General features: G+C 37.3%; 1 protein-coding gene across 2 annotated transcripts in view; it reads right to left on the bottom strand.

Annotated features, from left to right (window-relative positions):
• The window catches only part of MTHFD2L (methylenetetrahydrofolate dehydrogenase (NADP+ dependent) 2 like), a 130370-nt gene that overhangs the window by 85770 nt on the left and 18314 nt on the right, over window positions 1–26286 (bottom strand). For both annotated transcript variants that reach the window (XM_032400531.1, XM_032400532.1), the window contains exons 4-5: window positions 8196–8348; window positions 6901–7008 (exon numbers count right to left, since the gene is read on the bottom strand). In XM_032400531.1, coding sequence (XP_032256422.1) covers window positions 6901–7008; window positions 8196–8348 — 261 coding nt within the window. The remainder of the gene's footprint in view (window positions 1–6900; window positions 7009–8195; window positions 8349–26286) is intronic.

The raw sequence follows: 26286 nt of genomic DNA, 5'->3' as shown, positions 1-26286 counted from the left end.
TGCGGGGTTAATAGTCCAGTGAGTGTGATGAACATTAATCAAATAATGACACTAAGAAATGCTAATCACAAACTGATAAATGATGTGAAGGAAAAGTTCTTCAATGTGTCCATGGTGGTGTGTGGGAGAGGGTGGGACAGGCTATCAGAGAAGCCTGCTCGAGAAGTTATATCTGAGCTGACATATAATACATGAGTAAGAAGGAACACTCCTATCTACAATGCTGAAGGATGACAGGTGAGGGGTTAAAACAGAACAATGAGGGAGGGGGCAAAGAGAAGCAGCTCTGGGATGTCCTGAAAGTCTGCAGAAATATTCACAATGGGAAATAGAAAAAGACCTCAGAATAAGAAAAGCAACAAATTATAAGAAGAAAAAAAAATAGAAGAAACTTCAGATACACTAATTGATTAAACAGAGTAGAGCCCACACTATTGAAGTGCATTTAGTACCTTTATATATAACACTCTTGGCACTGACTTTATTTATTGTTTTTATAGATTTATTTATTTATTCTGGAGAGAAAGTGAGTGTGCAGGGGGAGGGGTAAGAATCTTCAAGCAGACTCCCCGCTGAGTGCGGAGCCCAATGGGGTTCAGTCTCATGAACCTGAGCTCATGACTCGAGACAAAACCAAGAGTTGGACTCTCAACCGACTAAGCCACCCAGGCGCCCCTGACTTTATTTTTTTAAATCACTAAATCATCATTTATATTTATGGTATGAACTATTTATTTTGTAGAGAGTGAAATGTTTTCTTCCAGATTTTAGGAATTTTTAATAATTTCAGATGAGATCAGGTGCTTTCAGGGTGGTGTGGCCATAGATGGAATTTTTCATAATTTCAAGTAGAAGATAGTTTTGTTTTTGCTTATTAGGTAGGATTTTTTGGTCTGAAGTGAAGAATAGTAACAGAAGGTAGACAACAGGAAGGCATAACATTCATCTATAACTGTATTTAGAAACTATTCCTTCCTATAGTTAAACTCTTTATTATAGAAAGCTCTACCTCTTTCACAGCTCTTTGCACGATTATGGTGATTAATCCTTCATACCTAACTGTTTAATGGCTGGCTGTCTTTCCTACTAGACTGTGGGCTCAAGAGGACAGAGCAATAGCTGATATATTCACCATCGTAGTCCCCACGCTTAGTGACAAAAAAATCAGCCCCTCTGTAACAAGACAGCCACATCTATCAGCAGGTTGAGGGGGAAAAAAAGTTAGCCTAAAGAAAAGGATAGATCCTAAGCATTTTACTGGGAAAACACTGTGACCTCTTTCAATTAATGCTGCCAGCAGCACCTCCCCTCCATTCCCAGTATCCTGAGATCTCCTCTCTCCTTCCTCTGACAGTCATGAGCCACCCTCCTCCCCTGTGATCTGATTCTTGGGGAAAGGGGAGTCTTAAGTTATACTTTTATATAAACGCCTGTAATTTTAAAATATGAAGGAATTAGTGTATGAGAAGCACCTAGCTACTTCTCTCTCCCTCTTCCCCTTCCTTCTCAATATACAGGCATTTTTTGTTTTCAGTAAGTGACAATGTTTTATTTTAAATTCCTAGCCTGTAGTCTCACTTTCTACAATACTAGCACAGTACTTGGCACATAGGAAACACTAAATAAACTTTTATTGATGGACTGGCTGGTTGCATTACTCCGTACCAAGCCCTGTGCTAAATTTCAGATACAAAAAGCCAGACACATAGGTGTCATTGAGAAGTTCAAGTTCACTATGCATGTGTAGGAAAGAACAGGTAGATGATCAACATGTGAGAGGATTAGTACTGCGATCGCAGCATATACAACATGCATAAAGCAGAAGATTTGGGCTGCATCTGGAAAGACGGGTGGGAGGTAGGAAGCCGAGTCCCAAGCAGAGGGAACAGGGTACATGAGGGCAAGGAGGCTTGGAAGACATGGCATGTTCGAAGACCAGTGCGGGATTCTATGGAGCTTCGGCATCGGGTCCCAGGAAGAAAGCGGCAGGAGGAATGCCTTGAAGGGCAGTGTGGAGCAGACCACAGTACCCTTATGAGTGGTACCTCGAACACGCAGGCTTACAGACACTAGAAAAGGGATGCTCTGTGCCGGTAATAAAACAAATGCCTTGTACTCTGAAGTCATGGGGAAAGAGAGAAAATGAAAGGGAAAGAGAAAGCCTTAGACATCACTTTACATTTTAAATAATGGTTAATGTTAGTTGCAAGAGTGTCATAGTCCCAGCTGCCTGGTGTAAGAATACATGCTATTTTCCAAGCACAGTGCTTTCCAGATAAGAGCTGGCTGAATTTAGGAGATGTTAAAAATTAAGCAGTACTGGGGGTGCCTGGGTGGCTCAGGCGGTTAAGTGTCTGCCTTCAGCCCAGGTCATGTTCTAGGGGTCCTGGGATCAAGCCCCACATCAGGCTCGCTGCTCAATGAAGAGTCTGCTTCTCCCTCTCCCTCTGACCCTCCCCCTGGCTCGTGCTCTTTCTCTCTCAAATAAATAAAATCTTAAAAAAAAATTAAGCAGTGCTCTTATTATTCAGCTAAGAAAAGGAGACAAGAACAAGCATTTTTTTTTTTCTATTACTTTCCACTATGCAAACTCAGCGCTGGAATTCAGTAAGGTCTAATGGACACGGAGGCATCACAAGACATAATATCTCCAATATCTTATCGGGGGCCTTCTCACTTGGGGGTCATGGGATGGGAGGAATAGTGACGAAATGCCTGCCATCCTCCCTGCCCCAGTTTGACAACGGTTCATTCCATGGAGGTAGCAAACATCCCACTCCACTCTGCTGCCAACAAGACTAAGTCTCAGGCCCTGTGGTGTGAGCCTTTGCATGACTCCTGCATTCCTAGGCGTTCCTATTTGGCTCCTCTCTTTGAAACCCGAGAATGCCTGGCCCAACCTGGCACTGGGCTGAGCTTAATCACACATACCACTGAGATCACGTTGCACTACCTGGAACCTCCACTCCTGTGTTACCTCCTGACAGCACCTCCTGCAGGTGAGAGATAATGCTCCCAGTCTGGCAAAAGTGTTTGTTTTCACACCTGGAGCCAATTTTCGCAAAGGAGGGGCATTCTCTTGGCAAAATGTCTTATGGTTTTCCATTTAGATAGGCTGCCCCTTGAATAAAAATGACCTGATAGACAGAAAGGTGTGGCAGAAGGGTAGCTTGAATTCAAAAGCTGAACACCAATGCAGAAGCAGTGTTTGGAGAAAACTGTGTCCAAAGATGAACTCTACAGATGCAGACTGTCATCTTCCAGAAACAGAGAACTAAGTCTTTTCTACCACTGTTCCGCACAGCGTTTCACAGAGAATTAAGTACTGAATGCATATTGTCTGAGTGAATTCAAGAAGATCCCTGAGCCCATAGACCTCTAAGCATAATCAGCTTGTTGCTGTCCTTTTCAAAATGCTATTGAAAAAGTCCTTGCATCAGGGCGCCTGGGTGGCTCAGTCGGTTGAGTGTCTGACTCTTGGTTTTGGCTCAGGTCATGATCGATCTCAGGGTTGTGAGATTGAGCCCCATGTCGGGCTCTGTTTTCAGTGGGGAGTCCGCTGGGGATTCTCTCTCCCTCTCCTCCCCTCTCCGCCACCGCTAACACATGTGTGAGCACTCTCACTCTCAAATAAATAAATAAATCTTTAAAAAAGAAAAGGTCCCTGCATCCATGCAGGGACTGCAATGATACCACAATCTTTCAGCTAAAGGAGAAGCATGTAACTCCATGTCATGGCCATTTAGGCGGAATCTGTTTAGATGCGATGTCCTACATAAGAATATAAAATATGAAGAGATATTTACTCTAAGAAAACTTGAAATAAAATCAGATTCTGTATTCTTTTGATGACAAGTAATAATCTTAACACCTGGTCATTATGGTACTTTGTTATCTTGCAGGAATTTCTGTTTTAGAGAAACTCAAGAACTTCTCTCTTGCTTCCTCACTATAAAGCTAAAAATAAAGACATTGGGCTGATACCAAAGGTATTCAGTTTCCATTCTGAAAAAAGGTGAAACTGGGTAGGTTACCACATACGAAGAAGTTAAAAGAATACAGAGTGTCCTCTAGGTGGTCACAATGGCCCTCAAACATCCATGAAAGGAGTGGAGCTCAAGAGAAGAGATTCTCCATTGTCAATATCTTTACATCCCCTCAATTAATCACAGGCTTCCCTAAGCAAATGCAATGTTTGCTTAGAGATGCCAGATTTTACTTTGTGCCATTGACTATCTATAATTTAAAACACCCATACTTGTATATCGTGTGCCTCTGTATCTATACCCCCCTCCCTTTACCACCAACACTGTAAGCTCTTGAAAGACAAGAACCATCTCTCACCTACTCTCTAGAAACTACAGAGTGGCTCAAATGCCATGTCCTCAACAAAGCCTTCTGCGAGGAGATGTCCTCAGGAGAACATAATCTCCCTGCAGCATCCTGCTGTGTTGAGCATCAGCACTAACTTTTGTCTCAAGATTTTAGCACATTCTCAGTCCTTTAAATATTTCAAGCCCTTGAGGAATTAAAAGAAGCTCTTTCTCACCAAACAGCTGGGATTTATGTCCTAAATAATCAGGACTAAAAGCTAGCCAAGAGTAGACACATATTAATCAAGCTAAATTACAGTATGGCCGTTTTTCTTCTAGTACAATTATCTTTGGCTTTAAGACACAAATGAATCATTAGGATTCTGAATCTCTTCTGGCAAAGAAATACAGTGTGAGCTGAATGCTCAACATTGTGAGTGTCATCAGAACAGTTCTATAGATATGAATTTGCCGAGTTAATCCCCCTTCATTATCTCCATTAGCTAACAATGCACATGTAGTCACTGCACATAATTACTGCTCTAACAGACAGGGACGTTTGAAATATTAACTTTCCCACAGACTCCAAATCTTCAGTAAGCAGCTCTCAACAATTCATTATATTAATCATGTATGTCACCACACTCCCATTAAATATGCATAAGATTAAATACCACTCATGTTGCAAACTGCTCAACATCATTTTTAATATAATTTATTACCTTTTAGATACTGTAATTATAACGGCACCTAGGTGCTGCTATAATAAATGGAAATTTAACTACCTGGCCTATAAGTGACTGGTATTATAACTAATTCCACTTTTATTCAATTTTTAACATGCATTCATGAGAATATTTTATAATACAAAGTGTAAAATATTTACAAAATTAATATGTATTATGACATAGGGATGTCTAATTTAAAATTGCATAAAGAAGGGATAAATTGATTTTCTTAGACTTAGGTACTTAAGACAATGGAAACTTATCAAGAAATTAGCATACAATATATTGATATCTATAAGAAAAGTACAACGGAAAGTATGATTTGGAATATTATGACATCATATTTCTAATCAAATACTTTACAGACTTCATAAATTCTATGTTTATGCAAATTATTGCAACAAAGACTAGATTTAATCCAAAAAAAGCAAACATAAAACCCACCAGAAAAAGACAGTAAAATTTCAAATGAAGGTAAAGAATATATCATCAGCCTTGGATCATGTAACTCCACACCTTACAGTTAATATGGCCATAGATTATTAAGTTAAGCATATAATGGAAATAATAGTAATAGCCACAGTTCACACTTACCAAGCACTTAATTTAATATGTTGGGCACTATAGTTAGAGCTTTATGTTCATATCTCATCTAACATTCACAATAACCCAGTGAAGGAAATATTAATATTATTTGCACTTTACGGATATGGGAAGTGGTGACTTGTATGGCATAAATGTCTCATCCAAGGACACAGGGCGTGGCAGGAGAGGGGTCTGACCCCCAAGTCTATCCTCCTAAACACAGTCAGCATCCAGCTGCCAGCTCTGGATTCACCATTTCCTTGTGTGGCCTTGGGTAAGTCACCTGAACTCTCTAAAGATCATTTCTTTTAGCTGCAAAATGTAAGTAATATTAATATATGCCAGAATGACTGAGAACAAAATAAGATGGCTTATGAGAAAGTACCATGCAAGTTGTGGAGTGACATAATGCTGCTTGTTATGTTATCGATGAGATAAGAAAATAAAATGCTGAAAATGAAGAAAAAAATTACACACTGACACCAAGTCAAAATTTTCCAACAAAAACGGTATACCTAGGTAAACGTTTCTGGTTATTTTAACTTGCTTAACATAGAAATTACTGCATAAAGGCAAATATGAATCAATATATTATATCCTAAGAGACAGATAAGCACTAGTAGATTAAGTTACAAGTGAATAGTAACACTAGAACTGTAGATGTTCACTATGAAAACTGTGTGCATATTACTAGATTTGGCCTTTCAAAGAGCTCCTCAAGACTAAGGCTTTTTAAAGTTCCCTGGAGTCATCATCAGGCCCTAATTTACTATGATCCACACATACATTTTGATTAGTGGCAATATTTAAATTCTTAGGCCCAGGAAGGAGAAAGCAATATTCAGAAGTCTCATTCATCATTTTAGATAAGTGATATGTCATCACTGGGTTTCTTTTTCCATAGGGCTTTGTGAGTGTCTGTGGGTATGGGTGTGTGTGTGCATGTGTGCATGTGTGTGTGAGCATGCAGAAGTCTATCAACATGTGACTGTTATGTATTTAGTGGCTTTCCACTTTTCTTAATGTTTATATTGTCAATTATTTAAAGGAAGTGTATATGGCTAAAATAATAGTAATAGGGACAAAGGGGCCATGTATTTCCAGCAATTATTTTATTCACTTTCAAGGTGCTCATGTCATTAGATGAGGAAGAAAGGAAGCCTTTATTTGCATAAACCCATGAATATACCAAGTCACATTTCCAAGCATCCTGACCTGATGATTTTAAGAATGAAGAAAATCGCAAGAGTATATGGAATCAAGGTCCAACCTACCTCCCGGCCGTTCGTGCTCTCCATCAGTGTGTAAAAGCATGGCAATGGGCATCCCTACATTCTTGGATCTTCCAGCTACAACCACATTTTTCCCAAATGTTTCAATTCCTTAAAACACAGAGTTTGATTTAAATAAAGAATCAACAACAAGAAGCAGATTAAACATTTGAACAGCCAACTAAAACATTCTTTAAAAACTTCTAATGAAATTTGAGTTATTGTGTGGCTTGTCTATAATGTGCCCACATTCATTATTTATAAATATTCTTTTTACGCTTCTTGGCTTTGTCACTTCCTCTATAATTGTCCTTGTTAAAAAACTACATTTTCAAGTTGCCATTAAATTACTTTTAAACATGGAGATTCACATGAAGAGTTAGACATGCAAAGACTTAAAATATATTAACTACTAATTATAAAGTAAGCAAAGTACAACAATGTCGAGCTTAATCGGCAATCAAACTTTTAGCAAATCTGGAACAAAATGAAGTGGGAAAAAGTGTATTTTTTTACAAAGCTCATGCCTTTACCCCATAGGAAAGAGGTGCTGAATTTTAGGGACTCAAAAAGGTCTGAAAGATAAAGCTTGCAAATATAACACACTCTACTTTGTTTGGGCACAGTTGCTTCATAAGTAAAATGAAGAAGTTAGAATTAAGGTTTTTACAAGTAGTAATATCCTAAAAGGATGGTTCTAGGATCTGTTTTCTCTTGGAAATTTTCTCCTTCCGTTAGAAAACAGCAGATTTGAAAGGAGAAGATGCTGTCAGAAATGGAAGGGACAGTCAGGGAGGCAGGACGATCACAAACATAAAAGCAGTATGGAATTGATTAATGTAGAGATAAACATTTCTCTATACACCTCAAGGGTTCAAGAGAGTATTACTGTATTTAGAGCACAGTTCAAATGTAAATGTCTATAGTAAAAACCTAGGTCATTAGAGATGGCTCAAATATGATCACCGCATTTTGTTTTTAAAGGTAAGGAAAACTACAATTCATTTTGGAAAATGCACATTAAGTGTACAATTTAAAAGTAGGGAGACAAACCTACTCTTGGGAAAATTCACTCCTACAAGGTGCAATGGCAGTTACCTGTAACCTGGCATGCATTTTTCATTTTATTTTACTTTGGGTTATTCTTTGACTTCTATAACTTTACAACTTTCTATGGACTGAAGTTCTATGGCTTATCATTCTCTTTCACTCAGTAGTGAAATGGTTCCATCAGGGCACTGCACAAATGCTCAGTGTGGCCCTCAGCACCCACGTCCCATGGACCTCAAGTTACCAACCTGTCCTCTTGATGATTTCCCAAACAGCACTGGCAGTGGCAGGTATGAGAGAATGCTGATCAAGGCACAATCTTCCAATATTAATAATATGAAATCCATCTACATCTTTTTCAGGGGCAATTCCATTGCACACTGTTCGCTCGTCCACATGGTCTGAAAAGTACATAAAATTGGTCGAATTTTAAAATGGTCATTTCTTTGGAGGTCTTTACTTGAAATCTGCAGACCTACATTATGATTTGGCTTCAGGAAAGGTGTAAAATCATTACTCTGTCCTTTTTCTTTCCACCAAAATAGCCAAAGTGCTCTTGGCTGATGGCTATAATTAACCACCGTTAAGAGTTTAGACAATTGCAGGGCCGGAAATGGCTGGCCCGGTAAAGGGAAAAATGTGTGAAATAAAACAATGTCAATGAGACCTGGAAAGAGCCAGGTCCTAAGTCTTTGCCTCAATAAGTTTACCTACTTAGTAGTTTAAATCTATGTTTTTCCCATACAAGACATTTCCACAATTCGGCTTCTATTAAATATTTCCAGCATTATAGATTAAAAGGGCTTTGTTGGTATTAAAATAATCATAACATCATTAGTGTGCCTAACTTCCTCCCAAATGACATAACAAAAAAGCAAATCACACACACACACACACACACACACACACACACACACCCCTCCTTTCTCTGAAGCACTAGCACATTGATATCCAAAATATCATTTTGGTTTCTATTTGGAAGGAAAAGAACATAATAAGAGTAATAAACTAATCAAAAGATATAGGAGATGCCAATCATCATCTCATCTTGAAAGGTAATAAGTAAAAATAATAAGGCTTCCCCTAAACCCAACGATTAGCCCATGTGCCTAATATACTGAAATAAAGGTATTATTTGCTACATAAAAGTTTCTTTGTTCATCACACAATGGATGTGTGTGTCTCTCTCGCTGTGTCTCTCTCTGTCAAATAAATAAAATCTTTAAAAAAAAAAAAAAGAGCTATGCCTTGTACCTTAGATCTTTTGTATTCTAAATGGGATACTACTGCCATTTTACTTTAAATCCAATTTGCCAGCATTAAACTACCAAAGTCTTTTACATATATATAAGTAGTAATTTGAATTATGTTCATATAGAAATTGGGTCTTTGGAATGTCTCTCCAATCAACAGTTGTTCACTTTCAATAACTGTGTTTATTCTATAATGTTCTAGCAGAGTAAGTCTCCATCTGTTTTCTCTGAAACCAGAAGATGATTATATAGGTTCTAGTAAAACTTCTTAAAAATCACATGTTTAATTTACTATTTGAGGATAAAAACAGTGGTTTCTTTTTTAATCTGGATGATATTGATGATTCATTTGTTAGACATTGACCACTCACGCAGAAGCTTCATGCCAAGGATATTTTTATAGTTGATCAAAAGCTTTGTAAATGAAAAGAAAAACAATTGCATTTGAGATCTCCATTATTGAGCTACGGCTTAAATTAGTTCATTTCTAGGTTTAAAATTGGCTAATGTATGCATGGACTAGCCATTGATGGAAAGAACGCAGGTTTAGAGAGCCATCCTCTTACTGATAAGCCTGAGCTACACTGAATGTCACCATCTACTGGTCTGTGCTCTTCCATTCACTAACAATAACACTGCAGTTGTAACAAATCTCAGCTAAAATTCTTTTTTTTTTTTTAAGATTTTATTCATTTGAGAGTGAGAGAGAGAGCACAAGTAGGGTGAGAGGCAGAGGGAGAAGGAGACTCCCCGCTGAGCAGGAAGCCCGATGCAGAACTCGATCCCAGGACCACGACCTGAGCCAAAGGCAGACACCTAACCTAACCCAGGTGCCCCGCAGCTAAAATTCTTTTTTTTTTTTTTAAAGATTTTATTTATTTAACACAGAGAGACACAGTGAGAGAGGGAACACAAGCAGGGGGAGTGGGAGAGGGAGAAGCAGGCTTCCTGCTGAGCAGGGAGCCTGATGTGGGACTCGATCCCAGGACCCTGGGACCATGACTTGAGCCAAAGGCAGATGCTTAACAACTGAGCCACCCAAGCGCCCCCACAGCTAAAATTCTTAAGAAGCTTTGTAAGCATGTGAGAATGTGGAGGCTAGCACTAGAGACTGGTGATTATAGACCTGTCCTCTTAGGTACTTCTTAAACTGCAGCTCAGTTCATAACCAGGCCACCATTTCCAAACAATTTCCTCTTAAGACACTTTAGTAATAGGTGTTTAAAAGACAGATGTGTGGACATACAAAGATGTGACATAGAGAGCCCATGAAAACTGAGTTTATTTAGTCTAAAAGGAAAAGAACCTATATGAGTAGATTTAAAAAAATTAAGATCATAAGAATCAAGGAAACCAATTCATATATCATATATACATACATACATTTTTATATAATTCTATGTTATCTCAGCAGTGAATTAAATCTCACTTGCATCCTTTGCCACAAAAGATATACCTTTTATTATGTAATGTACAGTGAATGGCAATAATGCAAATGAGCACAACTTACATTTACAGAGAATTTTACAATGTTCATGTTACTAGCACATCCACTTCCTTTTTGATATTCATAGTTACTGGGGACTAAAATGGAAATGGTATTATCATCTCCATTTTAAAGACAAAGCTCAAAGAGTTTGAGATGCAGCCAATCTCAAACCACTACTAAGAGGAAGATCCAGAATTAAAATCTATATCTTTTTGCCCTAAAGTCAGTTTTTCCTTCTGTATATCGAAGTCATAAATATCAATCATCTCAAATACCATTCAAAAATTAAAACTGGGGGTGCCTGGGTGGCTCAGTCGGTTGATTGTCTGACTCTTGATTTTGGCTCAGGTCATGATCTCAGGGTCATGAGATCAAGCCCTGTGTTGGGCTCAGCACAGAGGCTGCTTGAGATTCTCTCTCTCCCTCTGCCCCTCCCTCTTCTCACACTCTCTCTTTGCCCCTCTCTAAATAAATAAATAAATAAAGTATTTTTTAAAAAAGTTAAAATCAGAAGGGGTCCCCCATCCCTTCTAATCAAGACATTTGATAATCCTAACATATACCAAGGAACGCATTCTTTCTTCTAGGCCTCCAAATACAACACAATTCCTAGGTTAAAACATGCCCAAACCCATGCAGAAAAGCACTGCATATTTTCTTATATGAGTAAGGGAAATAAATACATTTTGTGCTCATGACTGACTGCTACTGAAAGTCCCCTGAAGTTTCACTCTTGGGGCCATGACTTGAAGAAATAATCACGAGACTCAGTAACATCAATTTTTTCACAGTGGTTATAAAACATTTTTGACCCACAGAATACATTGGCAAATAAATAACCAGTTAATATCCTACCCAAATGAATGAGAAAACTGGCATTATTCACTTTGTGTTTCCCTCTACTTATGATCTTGAGAGGTCATTAATTCATGCCAGAAAAAAAAAAAAAAAAAGCCTTCAAATTATAACCATAACATTGCAATAGAACAGCACAGGGAATGCCTTGAGAGACCACTCTATGCAACTACTCCACTGTGTGTATGATTGTGTGTATGTATGTGTGTGCATATATGTGTGTGTATATATATATATATATCTATATATATATACATATATATATATAGTTTTATATATATATAGTAATATATATAGATAGATATATAGATAGATATATATAGTTAATGTTTAATTGCCTTTGGACAAAGAACAGGAAAAAAAAAGAACAAATTATTGGTTTATTTTCCATCCAAGGATTTTTCTGTTACTGTTTAAAAGTACCTCCTTCCACTGCCTCAATGACTGTTGGAAAAGTGCAAGCTCATTAGCATAGTAAATAATACCATCGTCAGCCTGGTTATATCTTTTTCTTATCTTCCTCCTCTCCAAGCGCTCCCTCCCTCTCCCATCCACCATCATCACATCGCCTTCTCTCTAGTATATCAAGCAGTGTCCCATTCCTTCATTCCCTTAACATTAACTTTGCATTTCTGTGCTATTGTTCACGAAATGCATGCTGACTCTTCCATAATTAATTCCTTCTTCCCTGTTCTTTCCCACCCTAGTCATTCCTCAACACATTGATTGGTTGCTACCTGTTCCTTCATCATAAATTGAAATGTTATTTTTCTCCTCTGCTCTCCCACAAAACTGCTATAAAAAGTACTTAGCACATTAGTTCAGTTAGTTGATAACATTAGCCATTTAACTGTCTCTCTCACTTATGAGTGTGAACCTTTTAGAGCACAGATCTTTTCTCATTAAACTGATTCACCCATAGCTTTCTCCATCTCAGTTGATGGCAATTCCATCCTTCTGAGCTGCTTGCCAAAAAAAGTATGGAGCCATTCTGACTCACACCCAACATCCACTCCATTGGAAAATCTGTTGAATTTCCTTTTATAATAGATCTAGTACTTCAATAGTCTCACCGTGTCCATTGATACTAGTCTGGTTTGAGTGGCCATTATCTTGCCTATGAATTCTTACAACAGCCTCCTAGTTAATTCCCTGCTTTTACATTTGCATCCGTATATTTGCATCCATACAATCTATTTACAAAATAGCAATAGGGTCATACTTTTGAAATGCATTTTACATCACAAAAGTCTTCTTTTCAAAACCCTGCAATGCTTCCTATTTCCTTACAATGGCAAACAAGATCCTACATGATCTGTACTGCTCCAAAACTCTAGTTATCTGTCTGATCTCATCACTGGTTACTTTTCCCTCATCTTATTCTAATTGGCATCATTCTGCTCTTCTTGCTGTCCTTCAAACATATCAGGCATTTCCCAAATTGGCTATAGTTCTTCTGTCTGCCTGGGGACTTTAAAACAAACAGTCATTTCAGCTATTTCCCTCCCTTTTTTCAAATCTTTGCTTAAATCCTACATTATCTGTAAGGATTATTCTGACCACATTATTTAAAGTAGGTTCCATTTCTGATCATCATGAAGTAGTTTATATTGGACAAACTTCTCACAGACAATAACTGTAAACACTGGAAAACATACATAAAAAACAATGACCTATAGTTGTAACGTACATTACTGATGTAATATACAGCTTGATGATTATAGTTAATGACATTGTGTTGCATATTTGAAAATTGCTAAGAGAATGGATCTTGAAAGTTCTTATCACAAGAAAAAAAAATTTGTAACTATGTATGGTGACATGTTCACTAGACTTACTGTGGTGATCATATGCAGATATTGAAGTACTGTGTTATACACCTGAAACTAATACAATGTTATATGACAATTATACCTCAATAAAAAAATTTTTTTAAATAACTACTATTTAAAAAAGCTATCTGGAAAACATTGGAGAATCACTAGACACTGACAGATTTGGAGGAGAGTGGACATCTGAAAGACAGGAAGGTCACTCAAAGAGTTTCTCATTTTGGAGGCTTTCCTAGACACAGGACAGCTAGAACTTGGATAGACATCTGCAGTCCTACTTGCTTAAGGAATCAAGGCACAAAGTTTGAGGTTACCACAGCAGCTGAAAATTGAAGGGATATATCCAGAAAAGGAGAAAGCCACAGAGTGGAGATTCAAAGTGTATTTATAAATTCTGCCCAATTCTCTGATCCCTGAACAACACACACATGAGAAAAACTCCAAGAAGCTCATCCAAGGCTCAGAGAACTACACAGAGATTGCACCTGTGGTTCAGCAAAGGCAAAGCAAAGCTTAAAGTCCTCAATATGATAAGCACTTACAAAAAAACTTATAGGGCGTTTGGGTGGCTCAGTCAGTTAAGCATCTGCCTTTGGCTCAGGTCATGATGCCAGAGTCCTGGGATGGAGTCCTGCTCCCTGCTCAGTGGGGAGTCTCCTCCTCCCTCTCCCTCTGTCCCTCCCCTGCTCTCTCTCTCTCTCTCTTGCTCTCTCTCTCTCAAATAAATCTTAAACAAACAAACAAACAAACAAAAACTCACAGCTAACATACTTAATAATGAAATACTGAATCTTTTTCCCTAGGAAAAGAAGACAAGGGTTTCCACTCCCACCATTCCTATCCAGTGTTTTACTGGAGATCCTTGCTAATGTGATAATACAAGGAAAAGAAAAAAGAGGCCTAAGATCAGAAAGGAAGAACTGAAATGCACTAGTCACAGATGGCATCGTTATTTACACAGAACATCCTAAAGAATTTACAAAACAACAAAAGAATAATAAAGTGGATTTTGCAAGACCACAGAGTACAAAGTCAAAATCAATACAAATAATCAATTGTTGGGACACCTGGGTGGCTCAGTCAGTTAATCATCTGCCTTCAGCTCAGGTCATGATCTCAGAGTCCTGGGATCAAGCCCCACATCAGGCTCCTCACTAAGCAGGGAGCCTACTTCTCCCTCTGCTGCTCCCCCCGCTTGTACCCTGTCTCTCTCTCTGACAAATAAATAAATAAAATCTTTAAAAAAAAATCAATTGTATTTCCATACACAAGCAGTGACTACTTGAAAATGAAATGTTAAAAATACATCTTATAATAGTTTACCAATCATAAAACACTTAGGATTAATTTTTAAAGTTTGAGGGTGACCTCTATAATAAGAACTAGAAAACACTGCTGACAGATGACCTAAATAAATGGAAGGTATGCTGTGTTCATGGACTGGAAGATTCAATAGTGTTATGATGTCAATTCTTCCCAATTGATCTATATGTTCAATATCATCTCAATCATAATTCTATGAGGTTTTTTGGTAGAGGCTGACTGATTCTAAAATTTATATCACCAGGCACAGGAATATCCAAAGCAATCTTGAAAGTGAGTGAAGTTAGAGGACTCACAATACCTAACTTCAAGACTTGCTATACAGTGACAGTGATCAAGACAGTGAGGTTCTGGTGTAGAGATAGACAAACACATCAATGGAACAGAATAAAGAGCCCAGCTTTAGATTCACATTTACACAGTCATCTGGTATTTTACAAAAACGCCAAAGCAGTTCAATCAAGAAAGGAAAATCTTTTCAACAGAAAGTACTTGAACAACTTGATAGTCATGGGGAGGGGAAGTGAACCATAATCGCTATAGCATGCAGAAAATTTAATTACAAATGGATTATAAATCTAAACATAAAGCTAAAACTGAATAATTTCTGGGTGAAAACTTTAATTTGTGTGCTAGATACAGGCAAAGTTTTCTTAGAATATAAAACATAAAGCACAATAGAAAAATACTGATCAATTAGAGTTCAGAAACATTAAAATCTTATGCCCATCAAAAAACACCATTAACAAAATGGATACCAAGCCAAAGACTGGGAGAAAATATTTGCAAAACACGTATCTGACAAAGAACTTGTATCTAGATATATAAAGGACTCTCAAAACTAAATCTTAAAAAGACAAATAATTCAGTTTTTAAAAATGAGCTAAATATATAAGCAGGCATTTTACAAAGGAAGGTATTCAAATGGGCAATATGCATGCAGAAAACAAAAACAAAACAACCAGATCAATGGTTCCCTGAGGATGAGGATGAAGGTAGGGACAGGGATTGACTGGGAGGGAACATGAAAAAAAAACCTCTCAATTGATTTAAAACAAACAAACAAACAAACAAACAAAAACCACTCGTTATTCTGATAGGGGTTTAAGTTACATGAGAGTTTACATTGTTCAAAACTTATGTAATAATAGGCTTAAGATGTGTGCATTTCAATGCAACATAAATTTCACCTAAAAACATACATATTGATCTGTAGTTAATGATATGCAAGCTGAAGTTTTAGGGATACATTGTATATTCTAACCTTTAAATGCTTCAAAAACAAAATGGATTGATGAATGAATAAATGGATAGATATGTGACAAGGCAAAACAGCAACATGCTAACAACCTTGGTTGGGATTATATGGGTGTTCACTGTACCACTCTTTTAACTCTTCTGTATGTTTGAAATTTTTCATAATAAAATGTTCAAGAAACAAAAATACAACCTGTCCCCCAACATCTTGATCCTCTTTACTATGCTCTACATTTTTTCTCATAGCACATCAAGTTCTAATAAATATAAATGTATATTTATTACATTTATTTTTTTATTGTCTGTGTCTCCTGTTACTCCACAAGGACAGAAATTTTTGTCTTTTTTTCCCTGATGTATTCCTAGCACAAAGAACAGTGCCTGGGACAGGAGGGACTCAATAAATATTTGTTGGAAAATGACTACTATTACCCCTGGCCTATAGATGAAGAAACTAGACAAAAATCAGTGGACAACCAGAAATAATTAGAAGAGGCCACCATAAGGAAAAGATGTCTGATCCTTCTATATAACCTCTGACATCCATCCTTTAAAAATAAAACGAAAAGCCAAAGGTGGCTTTCATTAAAATCTTTATTTGTCAGTATCTGTGCATCTATGTTGTTATATATCTGGCATTTTTATGTCTTCCAATATAAATTTGAAGTAGAAGTTTCATGTTTGTCTGTTTTTCAAACAGGACTTGAAAAGTCAGAAATTTAAGGCAAAGCTTTATGCTTATAGATTAAACTCCACACTCTGAACATGAATATAGGCCCTTGAAAATGTGCTCATTTATTCACTCAACAAATATTTACTGGGTATCTACCATGTGCCCAGTATTGTTCTAAAGATTTAGGATACTTAGTGAACCAAACAGACAAAATTTTTACCCTTTGGAGCCTATATTCTAATGGAATAAATGTCTGCCTAATCAAATTATTTAGCTATAGTCTCTTAATGAGTTGATTATTTTATAGGAGTAAATAAGAGAGATACTTTTGGAAGCTGTGTCTCCAGTTCTCAAGCCAGTAAGTAATATTTAAATGACACCCTTTGGGTTCTACATCAAGGTTTCGAGACAGAAAATACTTACCAGGTGCTTACTACTTGCCCAACATCATTTAAGAGCTGTTTCATCATCGAGGAGTGAGGGGACAAAAAAGGAATGGGAAGTGAGTCTAATCTCACTCTGCTACTCGACCCCCAAATTTGAGAATTAGTAGAGCTTGGAGGTGGAGTAGGAGGTGTTGTCTAGGCCAGAAAGGGCTGGATCTGGCCTTCCACCCTTCCTTAGCCTCTTTCTCCTATAGCCACAGAAACTGCACAGGACATTCCTAGGCAGACCTATTTTAAAGGCTGTGAAAAAAACAAATTAATGGGAAGTAGGGACCTACACATAACACAAAGGTTGCTGCTTTTGCCCTTCATAATTCTCTTGAGTGACCTAAAGAGTACATGGAGATCCAAAAGTTGCCTTATTCTTCAGAAAGAGTACTGAAAACATCCTGGTTTATTAAACCCTTGGTTTCCTAGGCACTAGACTCAGTGACTTCTGTCAAATGTACTATACTGCACTCCAAGCAGCGTATATTCTATAGAGGAGAACCCTCAGATGAGCGAGCATGTCTATCCTAATGAGCTTCTCTAACACACAGGGAAAAGAAGAGATGTTGTGTTTGGGGGACCTTGCCTGCAAACTTCTGAAGGACAGTTAGTTTCAACTATGTCCTAACGACCTCGTTCCCCTAGGGCCTGGCAGAGAGTTATATGCAGATTGGTAAATCTTATTTGAACTGGTAAATGAATAAAGAGGGTCAGAAGGCAACCATATGAACAGATCTTTTAAAAGACTTTCTACAGAGAAATAGATGTTTCAAAGGGCCTTTTGATTTTGGTAAATCCTTTATCAATGCAGAATGCACTCAAAAAATAGATTAGGACATCATGGTAAGGGAAAAAGAAAAAAGGTAAAAAGGAAAAGAAGTAATCACTGTGGTTCCAGGAAATTCTGGATCTTGAGATACTTTGAGTAGTCAGTCAGGCATCTTGAGTTACATGATACAACCTGTTTATGAGAGCAATTGCTCAAAAAGAGGTAATTCTATAGATCTCGGTGACCTTGGGATAGTTTCCACTTGGGAATAAATAGGGAAGGACATACGGGGCTACAGGGACCAACCAATCCTACTAATATGTAAATCATATCAAAGTAATTTACTCAGCTTCCAGTATAAACCATTAGCCTTAAAAAAAAAAAAAAACAAAAAAAAAAAACCCTGCTTGCTCAGTGCTGCCACCACTTGGTTAACATAACCACATGCAGGAGAATTATCATCCACTTTGCCTTGAATAAAAATTCTTTGATAAAAATGTTACCTGTTAGAGAAATTTTTTTTTTTAAAGTGGGAGAATGCCATCACAGGGGTGGCTTTGTTTCTATGTAAACACTCAAATGATGTCACAAAGGATTTGAACAAAATATTCTGTTTGAAATATGGCCTCTTTTTCTTTGAGTAAACCTCAAATAAATTGGTTACATCATAATTCATGACTTGTGACACAATTTCAATATTGGTCCAAGCACAGTCAAATTTTAAATAATTAATTATTTTTCATAATAAGCTAGACAGATGCAAATCCACCACCCAAAACAAAAGTTATGGCCTTGATAGTAATCTCTATTCAAGCACACAATACATCCACTAAGCCATCCCTTTCCCTGCTCCAACCTAATGGAAACTTCATTCTACATCCTGTGCTTATCATTCTCTTGACTTCCTTTCTACATAGTTTTATTGCATTTACTTGTATTCCTGAAAGATCTGTTTTTTTAAACCATAGCTTTATTTAAGAATATTTGAATATAATAGACTGCATATATTTAAAGTATATAATTTGATAAGCTTTGACATACGTATATACCTGTGAAAACCATCACCACAATCAATAAGCACATTCACCACCCTGGAGTTTCCTCAAGCCCTTTTTCCTCCCTCTTTCCTGTCCCCTAACCTGTCCCCTAACCTCCAACCACTAGTAACCACTTGCTATGGACTGAACTGTGTCCCCCCACAAATGTATAGGTTGAAGCCCTAACCTCCATCCACCAGTTACCACTTGCTATGGACTGAACCGTGTCCCCCCAAATGTATATGTTGAAGCCCCAAATCCTAATATAACAGTATTTGGAGATGGGGCCTTTGGGAAGTAATTAGGTTTAGATGAGGTCATCATGATGGAACCCTCAGGATGGAATCAGTGCCCTTATAAAAAGAGATACCAGAGAGTTTGCTCTCTTTCTCCACCTTGTGAGGATACAGGAAAAAAGGGGGCTGTCTGAAGGCCAGGAAGAGAGCTCTCTCCAAATCTGACCATGCTGGCACTCTGATTTCAGATTTCTAGCCTCCAGAAATTATAAGGAAATAAAGCTTATAAGAACATGCATATACAGTCTTCATATTAATATGCGTTTGCTTTTCTTTTAGGTAAATATGTAGACATGAAATGGCTGCACCATATAATGGGTATACATATAACTTTCTAAGACATGACCAAACTATTTTCAAAGGGAACCATTTTGCATTCCCAACAGCAACACATCCTCACCAATATATGGTATGGTCAGTAGTCTTTTTAATTTCAGCCATTTTAACAGGTGTGCAATAGTATCCTATTATAGTTTCCATTTGAATTTCCCTAATAACTACTTATGTTGAGCATCTATTCATGTAATTATTTCTTCTGTGGTGAAGTGTCTGTTCAAATCTTTTGACCATTTTTGGTATTTATCCTGTTTGGTGTTTGTCATTAATTTTGCAAAGTTTCAGCCTCTATTACTTCAAATGTTTCTCTCTTCTCTTGGTATTCCAACTGCATGGGTGTTCTACCTTTGAAAATATCCTACAGTTCTTGGATGCTCCAGGGTTCCCCCCCTTCTTTTTTTATTTCTTTGCATTTCAATTTGAGAAGTTTCTCCTGGCATATTCTCAAGCATATTATCCTTGGCATGTCCAGTCTACAACTGAGCCCATCAAAGCATTCTTCATTTCTGTTAGAGTAGCTTTGATTTCTAGCATTTCTTTTTGATTCTTTCTGAGAGTTTCCATCTTTCTGCTTTCATTGCCCAACTGTTCTTGCATGTTATCTACTTTTTCCATTAGAGCCCTTAATATATGAATCACAGTTATTTTAAATTCCGTCCAATAATTCCAAAATCTGTGTCATATGTGAATCTGGTTCTGATGCTTGTTTTGTCCCTTCAGACTGTTTTCATTCGCCTTTTGTCATGCCTTGTGATTTTTTTTGTTGCCACACCCAAAACTATGGGCCCAAGAGTTTCTCATTCTTATGCTAGCATACCTTTGGCCTCCAAAAACTCATCAAAATTCCATTTAAGAGTCAGTTTAAGTTATCAGTTTATAGCTCCAGTAGCTTCTGTTCAATGTGAGTAGGTCTTGGTTGTGACTCTCTGGATTTGCCTCTCTCCAGATTCTGGGATGGTGGTTTGCCCTACAACCTCAGTTCTCTGATGGGTCAAGAAACGGATTGGTTTTCAGTTTGTTCAGCTTTTTCTTGTAAGGACAAAAGAACTTACATTATTCTGGCTAGAAGTTGGGCTTTGAATTAAAACAAACGAAAAAAGCAGTCGCTGAGAAACTACAGAGTTCATTCATTCCATCAGTAACATTCACTAAAAGTCTACCATGATACAGAGTGGATTTCAGAATAAAATGTTACCTGTAATTCTCCCTACTTTGGTGGAACTAGTAGTCTAGTGGAGGAAATATATTACTAAAAAATATTCACATGGAATATTTTATGAAGCCTCAAACACAGAACTGGGCTTTCTTCCTACGGAAAGAGGGGAAGATGTTATAACAAAGCTCAGGTCAAAATTTGGAAATCAATTAGAAATAAACAGAATAAATGACTCCATAAACATGAAAAAGTCCAGGGTGATGAAAATTTCCCACTCTTGTCAAGAACATTAAAAATAGAGCAATAAGTATTCTGCATACATAAATTGCATAATCTCTTAAGAAAAGCAATTATGGCCAAGATTTTTTTTGTCCAAATGAAGAATTAAGTTTTAGGCAATGCATATATCTATATCCTTATTAATTAGGTCAATATCCCCATTTTTATGCCTACTAATTATTAGAAAAGCTTATCTTTGTTAAATCTACACAGTAAACTCTAACTCTTCTTACTCAATCCCTCCAGATTTAATCCTTTAATCCTATATTTCAGTCTAATTTCTCTATTTAATCCCCTTACATAAATTGGAAGATGTTAATATTCAAAGACTTCAACCTTGATAATTAAAGGGAAGCATTTGGAAAACTATTTTAGAAAAAGACAGATAAGATGGAATAAGTTTTCCCATTCTACCTAATAATTTTGTTTTAGAATAGATGAAAAGTAGACTTTAGAAAGCAAGAAAACATGAGGAGATGAGCAAGCATCTCTCTTGGCACCTGCCTTGCAGTCTCTGTTGTAGGACGGTGATTATGGTTGAAAGGACACATTGCTTCTCCTAGCATTGCTCTGCTACTCACTACCTCCCTGACCTTACACAAGTTTCTCAGTTCATTTAATATCCTTAACTATACACCACAGATTGAAAAAAATAGCACCTTCTGGTAAGAGTTGTTGTGAGTGTTAAATGATTTACTACATAGAAAGCACGTTAGAACAGTGCCTGTCAATAGTAAATGGTAAATATTTGCAATTACGGATACCAGTAATAGAAGTTGTCATAAAGCAATAGTAAAACACCACATTAAAATATCATTTAGCGCTTGCTGTTTTATAGGGTTATATCTGAATGCTTTCATACAGTTCATATAATTGAAATCCATTGAAACCAAACTTCTCCTGTACCAAATCCCCTACTATAACAAATATTTATAGCAAATTTCCAGGGTACTTTAAGCTTCTAGATATTTTAATTTCTCTTTCATTGTTTTAGTTAGAAAAGAATGGCTCTCAATTTTTAAAGCCCATTATTTCACCCTTTTTTTCACATTACATACTGATACATACTCTACAAATGACATAACTTTTAATATAATATCACTTCAACAGATATAACTCAATAAAAGCTAAAAGCAAATAATACCTGATTAGGAGAAAAAATATACAGAACATGAATAGCAGACATCTTTCTGGCCTTGACAAGATGACCACTTACTGATACTGACAGACCATATACAGTCAGGATAGGAGTAGGGAAGCATCACATGTGGTTGTTTTTATTTCTCTGTAGTTTGTGGATCAGCTTCAGGAAAAACAGCCAGGCCGCATGACTGAGGACACACAATTGTATCCTGAATGCTTCCAATCCCGACCAAAGTTGCACAGCTTCTGAACATAAAAGGGGGTCTGGCCTGAGACAGGCTCATTACCACCAAATAGGGCAGAATTCTATCTCATTTCCTCGGTTTTTATCCAAATGAGATGCATGGAAGCTGTCTGTATACTCTGATTAATCCTATGCAAACTTGTCCTGCAACATCGGAATTATAATTCTAAGTCAGAATTTCTTTTACTCAAGATATTGCCCTAATTGTGAAAAATAATCTCCCATTTCTAATCATGACATAATTTGGAATCCAAATTTTTAATCGAATGATAGACAAGTGGAGGTGTGATCAACTAGAATCATCTCATTTGCTCATTTGCTCATTGTTTCACTGATTCATTGTAACCATCTTATTAAGACCTGGATGGGAGGGGTTATCTCAACCTACTCCCACATAGCCAACCTACCGAAATGAATAAAGGAGTTCCATTTCTTCTGTAAAACATGGAAGCTGATGCTCAGGGCTTGCTGAAAAACCAGAAAGCAGTTAAAAAAACTACTGCTCATACCAGTTGACTTTCATGATACTCAAGAGATAATTGTATGTATTTCTTAAACTGTTTTTGCTAGTTTTTTCCCAGTAAATATGTAATTTAATTAAAAACGGTATAAACAAATAAACTATATAATAAATATAATAAATAAAATACAATAAAATATAATAATAACAATGGAGTGTGAGAAGAAAACAGTTGCTATTTCTATAAAAACTAAACTGAATGTTTTGGAAAGACTCTTGAGAACTAAAATGAGTTAGTAAGGATTTAGATACGGACAAGACAATCATGAAGATTGGGAGATTTTTAAAAAAATATTTTATCTATCTATCTATCTAACTATTTATTTATTTAGAGAGCACAAACAGGCAGAGGGGAAGAGGGAGAGGGAGAGAATCCCAAGCAGACTCCACACTGAGTGCAGAGCCCGAAGCAGGGCTCAGTCTCACAACCCTGAGATCATGACCTGAGTCAAAATCAAGAGTTGGATGCTTAACTGACTGAGCCACCCAGGTGCCCCAGATTGGGAGATATTTTAAAAATCAATATGAATTTTCACTGAGATAGTTTCATCTCAAACTGAAAATGAGAGGCAATGAATCACAGGTATTATTAATGCCAGAAGATGATTCAAAATTCTAATCAGTAGGTTCCAAAGAGCTGTGGACCCCATCAAAAGATTGATGAATGAATATTTAAATGATTTATGTTATAATACAATATTTAAGGTAAATATGCATTGTTTTATGATAACCGACTTTTTCTATCAATCAACAAACCATGTCCCAGTATAATGTAGATTAAGTAGGTAAGTAATGTAGACGAGTCTCCTCATATATAAAACAAAGAAGATAATCCCTACCCATAAGACTGCCTTGAGGATTAGATAAAACCATCCATATAAAGGAATACTTGCCACACAGTATGATATATTACTCACTAGCTAACACTGATGTGCTGGTGAGGGGTAACATAATAGTTAAAAGTAACGGCATGAGGAACCAGTCTTCCTGGATTCACATCCCAGCTCAATTACTTACCAGCTCCAGTGACCTTAAGGGAAGTTTTACTTAACCACTCTGTGCCTCAAATCCTTCATTAGTAAAATATACATAAATAGCTCCAACCCCCAAGGATTACTGTGAGGATTCAATGAAGTAATAAATGTAAAGTGCCTGAAACATAATAAATCCTTAATGTAATAAATTTTATCCAGTATTATTTTGTATATTAGTGGCTTTTCAGCAAGATAGAGAACTGTCTTTTCTTAGAGCATCCAGATATTTGTTATTACCACAGCCCCTTTGCCTCTATGCGTCTCTGTCTAAAATGAACACAGGACTAAGCAATTGTAGCAGACAGATCAACAGTGCCATCTAGTGGCAATTTTCTAATAAATTCGCCAAATGAGAAAGGTTGCCCTAAAAAGGTAAAATTTCTATAGATAGGAACTTTTTTTTTTTTTTTAAAGATTTTATTTATTTATTTGACAGAGAGAGACATAGCGAGAGAGGGAACACAAGCAGGGGGAGTAGGAGAGGGAGAAGCAGGCTTCCCCGCGGAGCAGGGAGCCCGATGTGGGGCTCGATCCCAGGGTCCTGGGATCACGACCTGAGCCGAAGGCAGACGCTTAACGACTGAGCCACCCAGGCGCCCCGGAACTTAATTTTTAAGACAAACTTAATCTAATGTTTTAGATTTGTAAATTTATAAATTTGTGACATTTTTTACAACTATTTGAATTCAGTACAAATACAGGTGGGAGAAATTTAAAAAACTACAAAACACAAGAAGATTGCCTGGCAAATACAGTAGAAAAAAGACTCTCTTTTAATATGAGCCAATCAACTGGGTTTAAGCCCACTGCCAAATTTTTGGGAGGCAATGAATGAGAGGTTAATAAACCCCTAAGAGAATTAGAAATGTGAATTTAGACAGCACAAAAGTTATATACTAAGGCATTAAGTTATATTGCTGGATAAAGTATCATATTAATACCATACAAAGAATCCATGCAATAGCACCATTCAGCTTTTGCTTTCTGCAAAATTTACAGAACTCAAAACTACTGTCATCTATACTCAGCCAGAAGTCCTCACTGTACTCAGTTGAAACAGGCATGAATTTCAGAGCCACCATTTAGTTAAATAACCCCAGCCATCCAACAACACAGTTCAAATGTCAGTTATGGTGTCAGTTCACTGTGAGTAATTATGTAAGAGCTGCGGGCCCTCTGGTCCACAAATCACTATGTAAATAAAGATGAGCATCAGGATCAGTGAGCAACATGTCACTTCTTTACAAGTCTGTGGATGATTGGTCGCTGCACACTCGTTATTCAGCTCAAACATAAATGACAAATCATCCTTCCTCCTTGTCTCCCAGTGATCAGCTCACATGACATTTCACAAAAGTAGATCATCGACAAAGGGAATTAACCTGTAAAGGTGACAGGGCAGCAAAGAAAATGTGGCGACGCTGGAAGTGAAATTAAGATGTGAACAGAAGGCCTGAAAATGGTGACAACAAAGCAAAGACAGCAGAAGCCCGGGCCCACGGGAAGGTAAGAACTATGAATGCAGAAGACAAGATTAGGTCGCTATGGGAGGATTCTGACTGAATGGAAATGGCTTGTCCAAGAACTAGGTGACCCTGGAATGTTGACGCTGTGCGCTTTGGAGCAATGCGGCTATGAGCCACAGGAGCTTAGTGAAGGCCGACTGTCTCACACAAATGAAGAAGGTTCTTGTGACAAAAAGGATGACAACATCCCAGAGTAAGTGGGACCCGCATAAAGCATCACGTTAAAGAAACTCTCAGGGATACTTCACAACTCTGAAAAAACTACAAACCACAAGAAGATCGCTCGGCAAATGATTACAGAGGACAAAATGGAGGCTGATCCAAACTTAGAAAGGAATATACAATTCAATTCACCAAGGCACAGAAAAGATGCTTGCGCCATATTGTAAGTTACATGATGAGAAGAAGGCAAGTTACTGTTCAAACTCCTCTGATCAAGTTTTTGCAAAGAAATAACTTTAATTCTCAATGTTTCTAAGTTTTTTTGTTTGTTTGTTTTAGAGAGGGAGTGGGGAGGGGCAGAGTAAGAGGGAGAGAGAGAATCCTAAGCAGGGTCCGTGCCGAGCAAGGAGCCAGACCTGGGGCTCGACCTCACAAACCTGAAATCATGACCTGCACCACAATCAAGAGTCAGACACCCAATTGACCGAGCCACTCAGACGCCCCTCGATGTTTTTAATGTTTTAAATTATAGTATACTGAACAAATATAAGTTTTACTTTTTTTTTCATTTCCCTATATATTTATGAACCACAGTAAGAGTTTTTAATGTTTGAGGAGAACATTTTAAAGGTCACTTAACAACTGTTGTTTTTCCCATTGATTTTTAGGATCCCTTTATCGGGTTTCGCCTTACACACTCATTTTTATGGTCTTACACTAT

The sequence above is a fragment of the Phoca vitulina genome, unplaced genomic scaffold, assembly GCF_004348235.1.
Source record: "Phoca vitulina isolate PV1807 unplaced genomic scaffold, GSC_HSeal_1.0 scaffold3, whole genome shotgun sequence".
NCBI lineage: Eukaryota > Metazoa > Chordata > Mammalia > Carnivora > Phocidae > Phoca > Phoca vitulina.
Note: the sequence above shows the minus strand (reverse complement) of the source record. Positions and strands in the feature narration are given on the sequence as shown.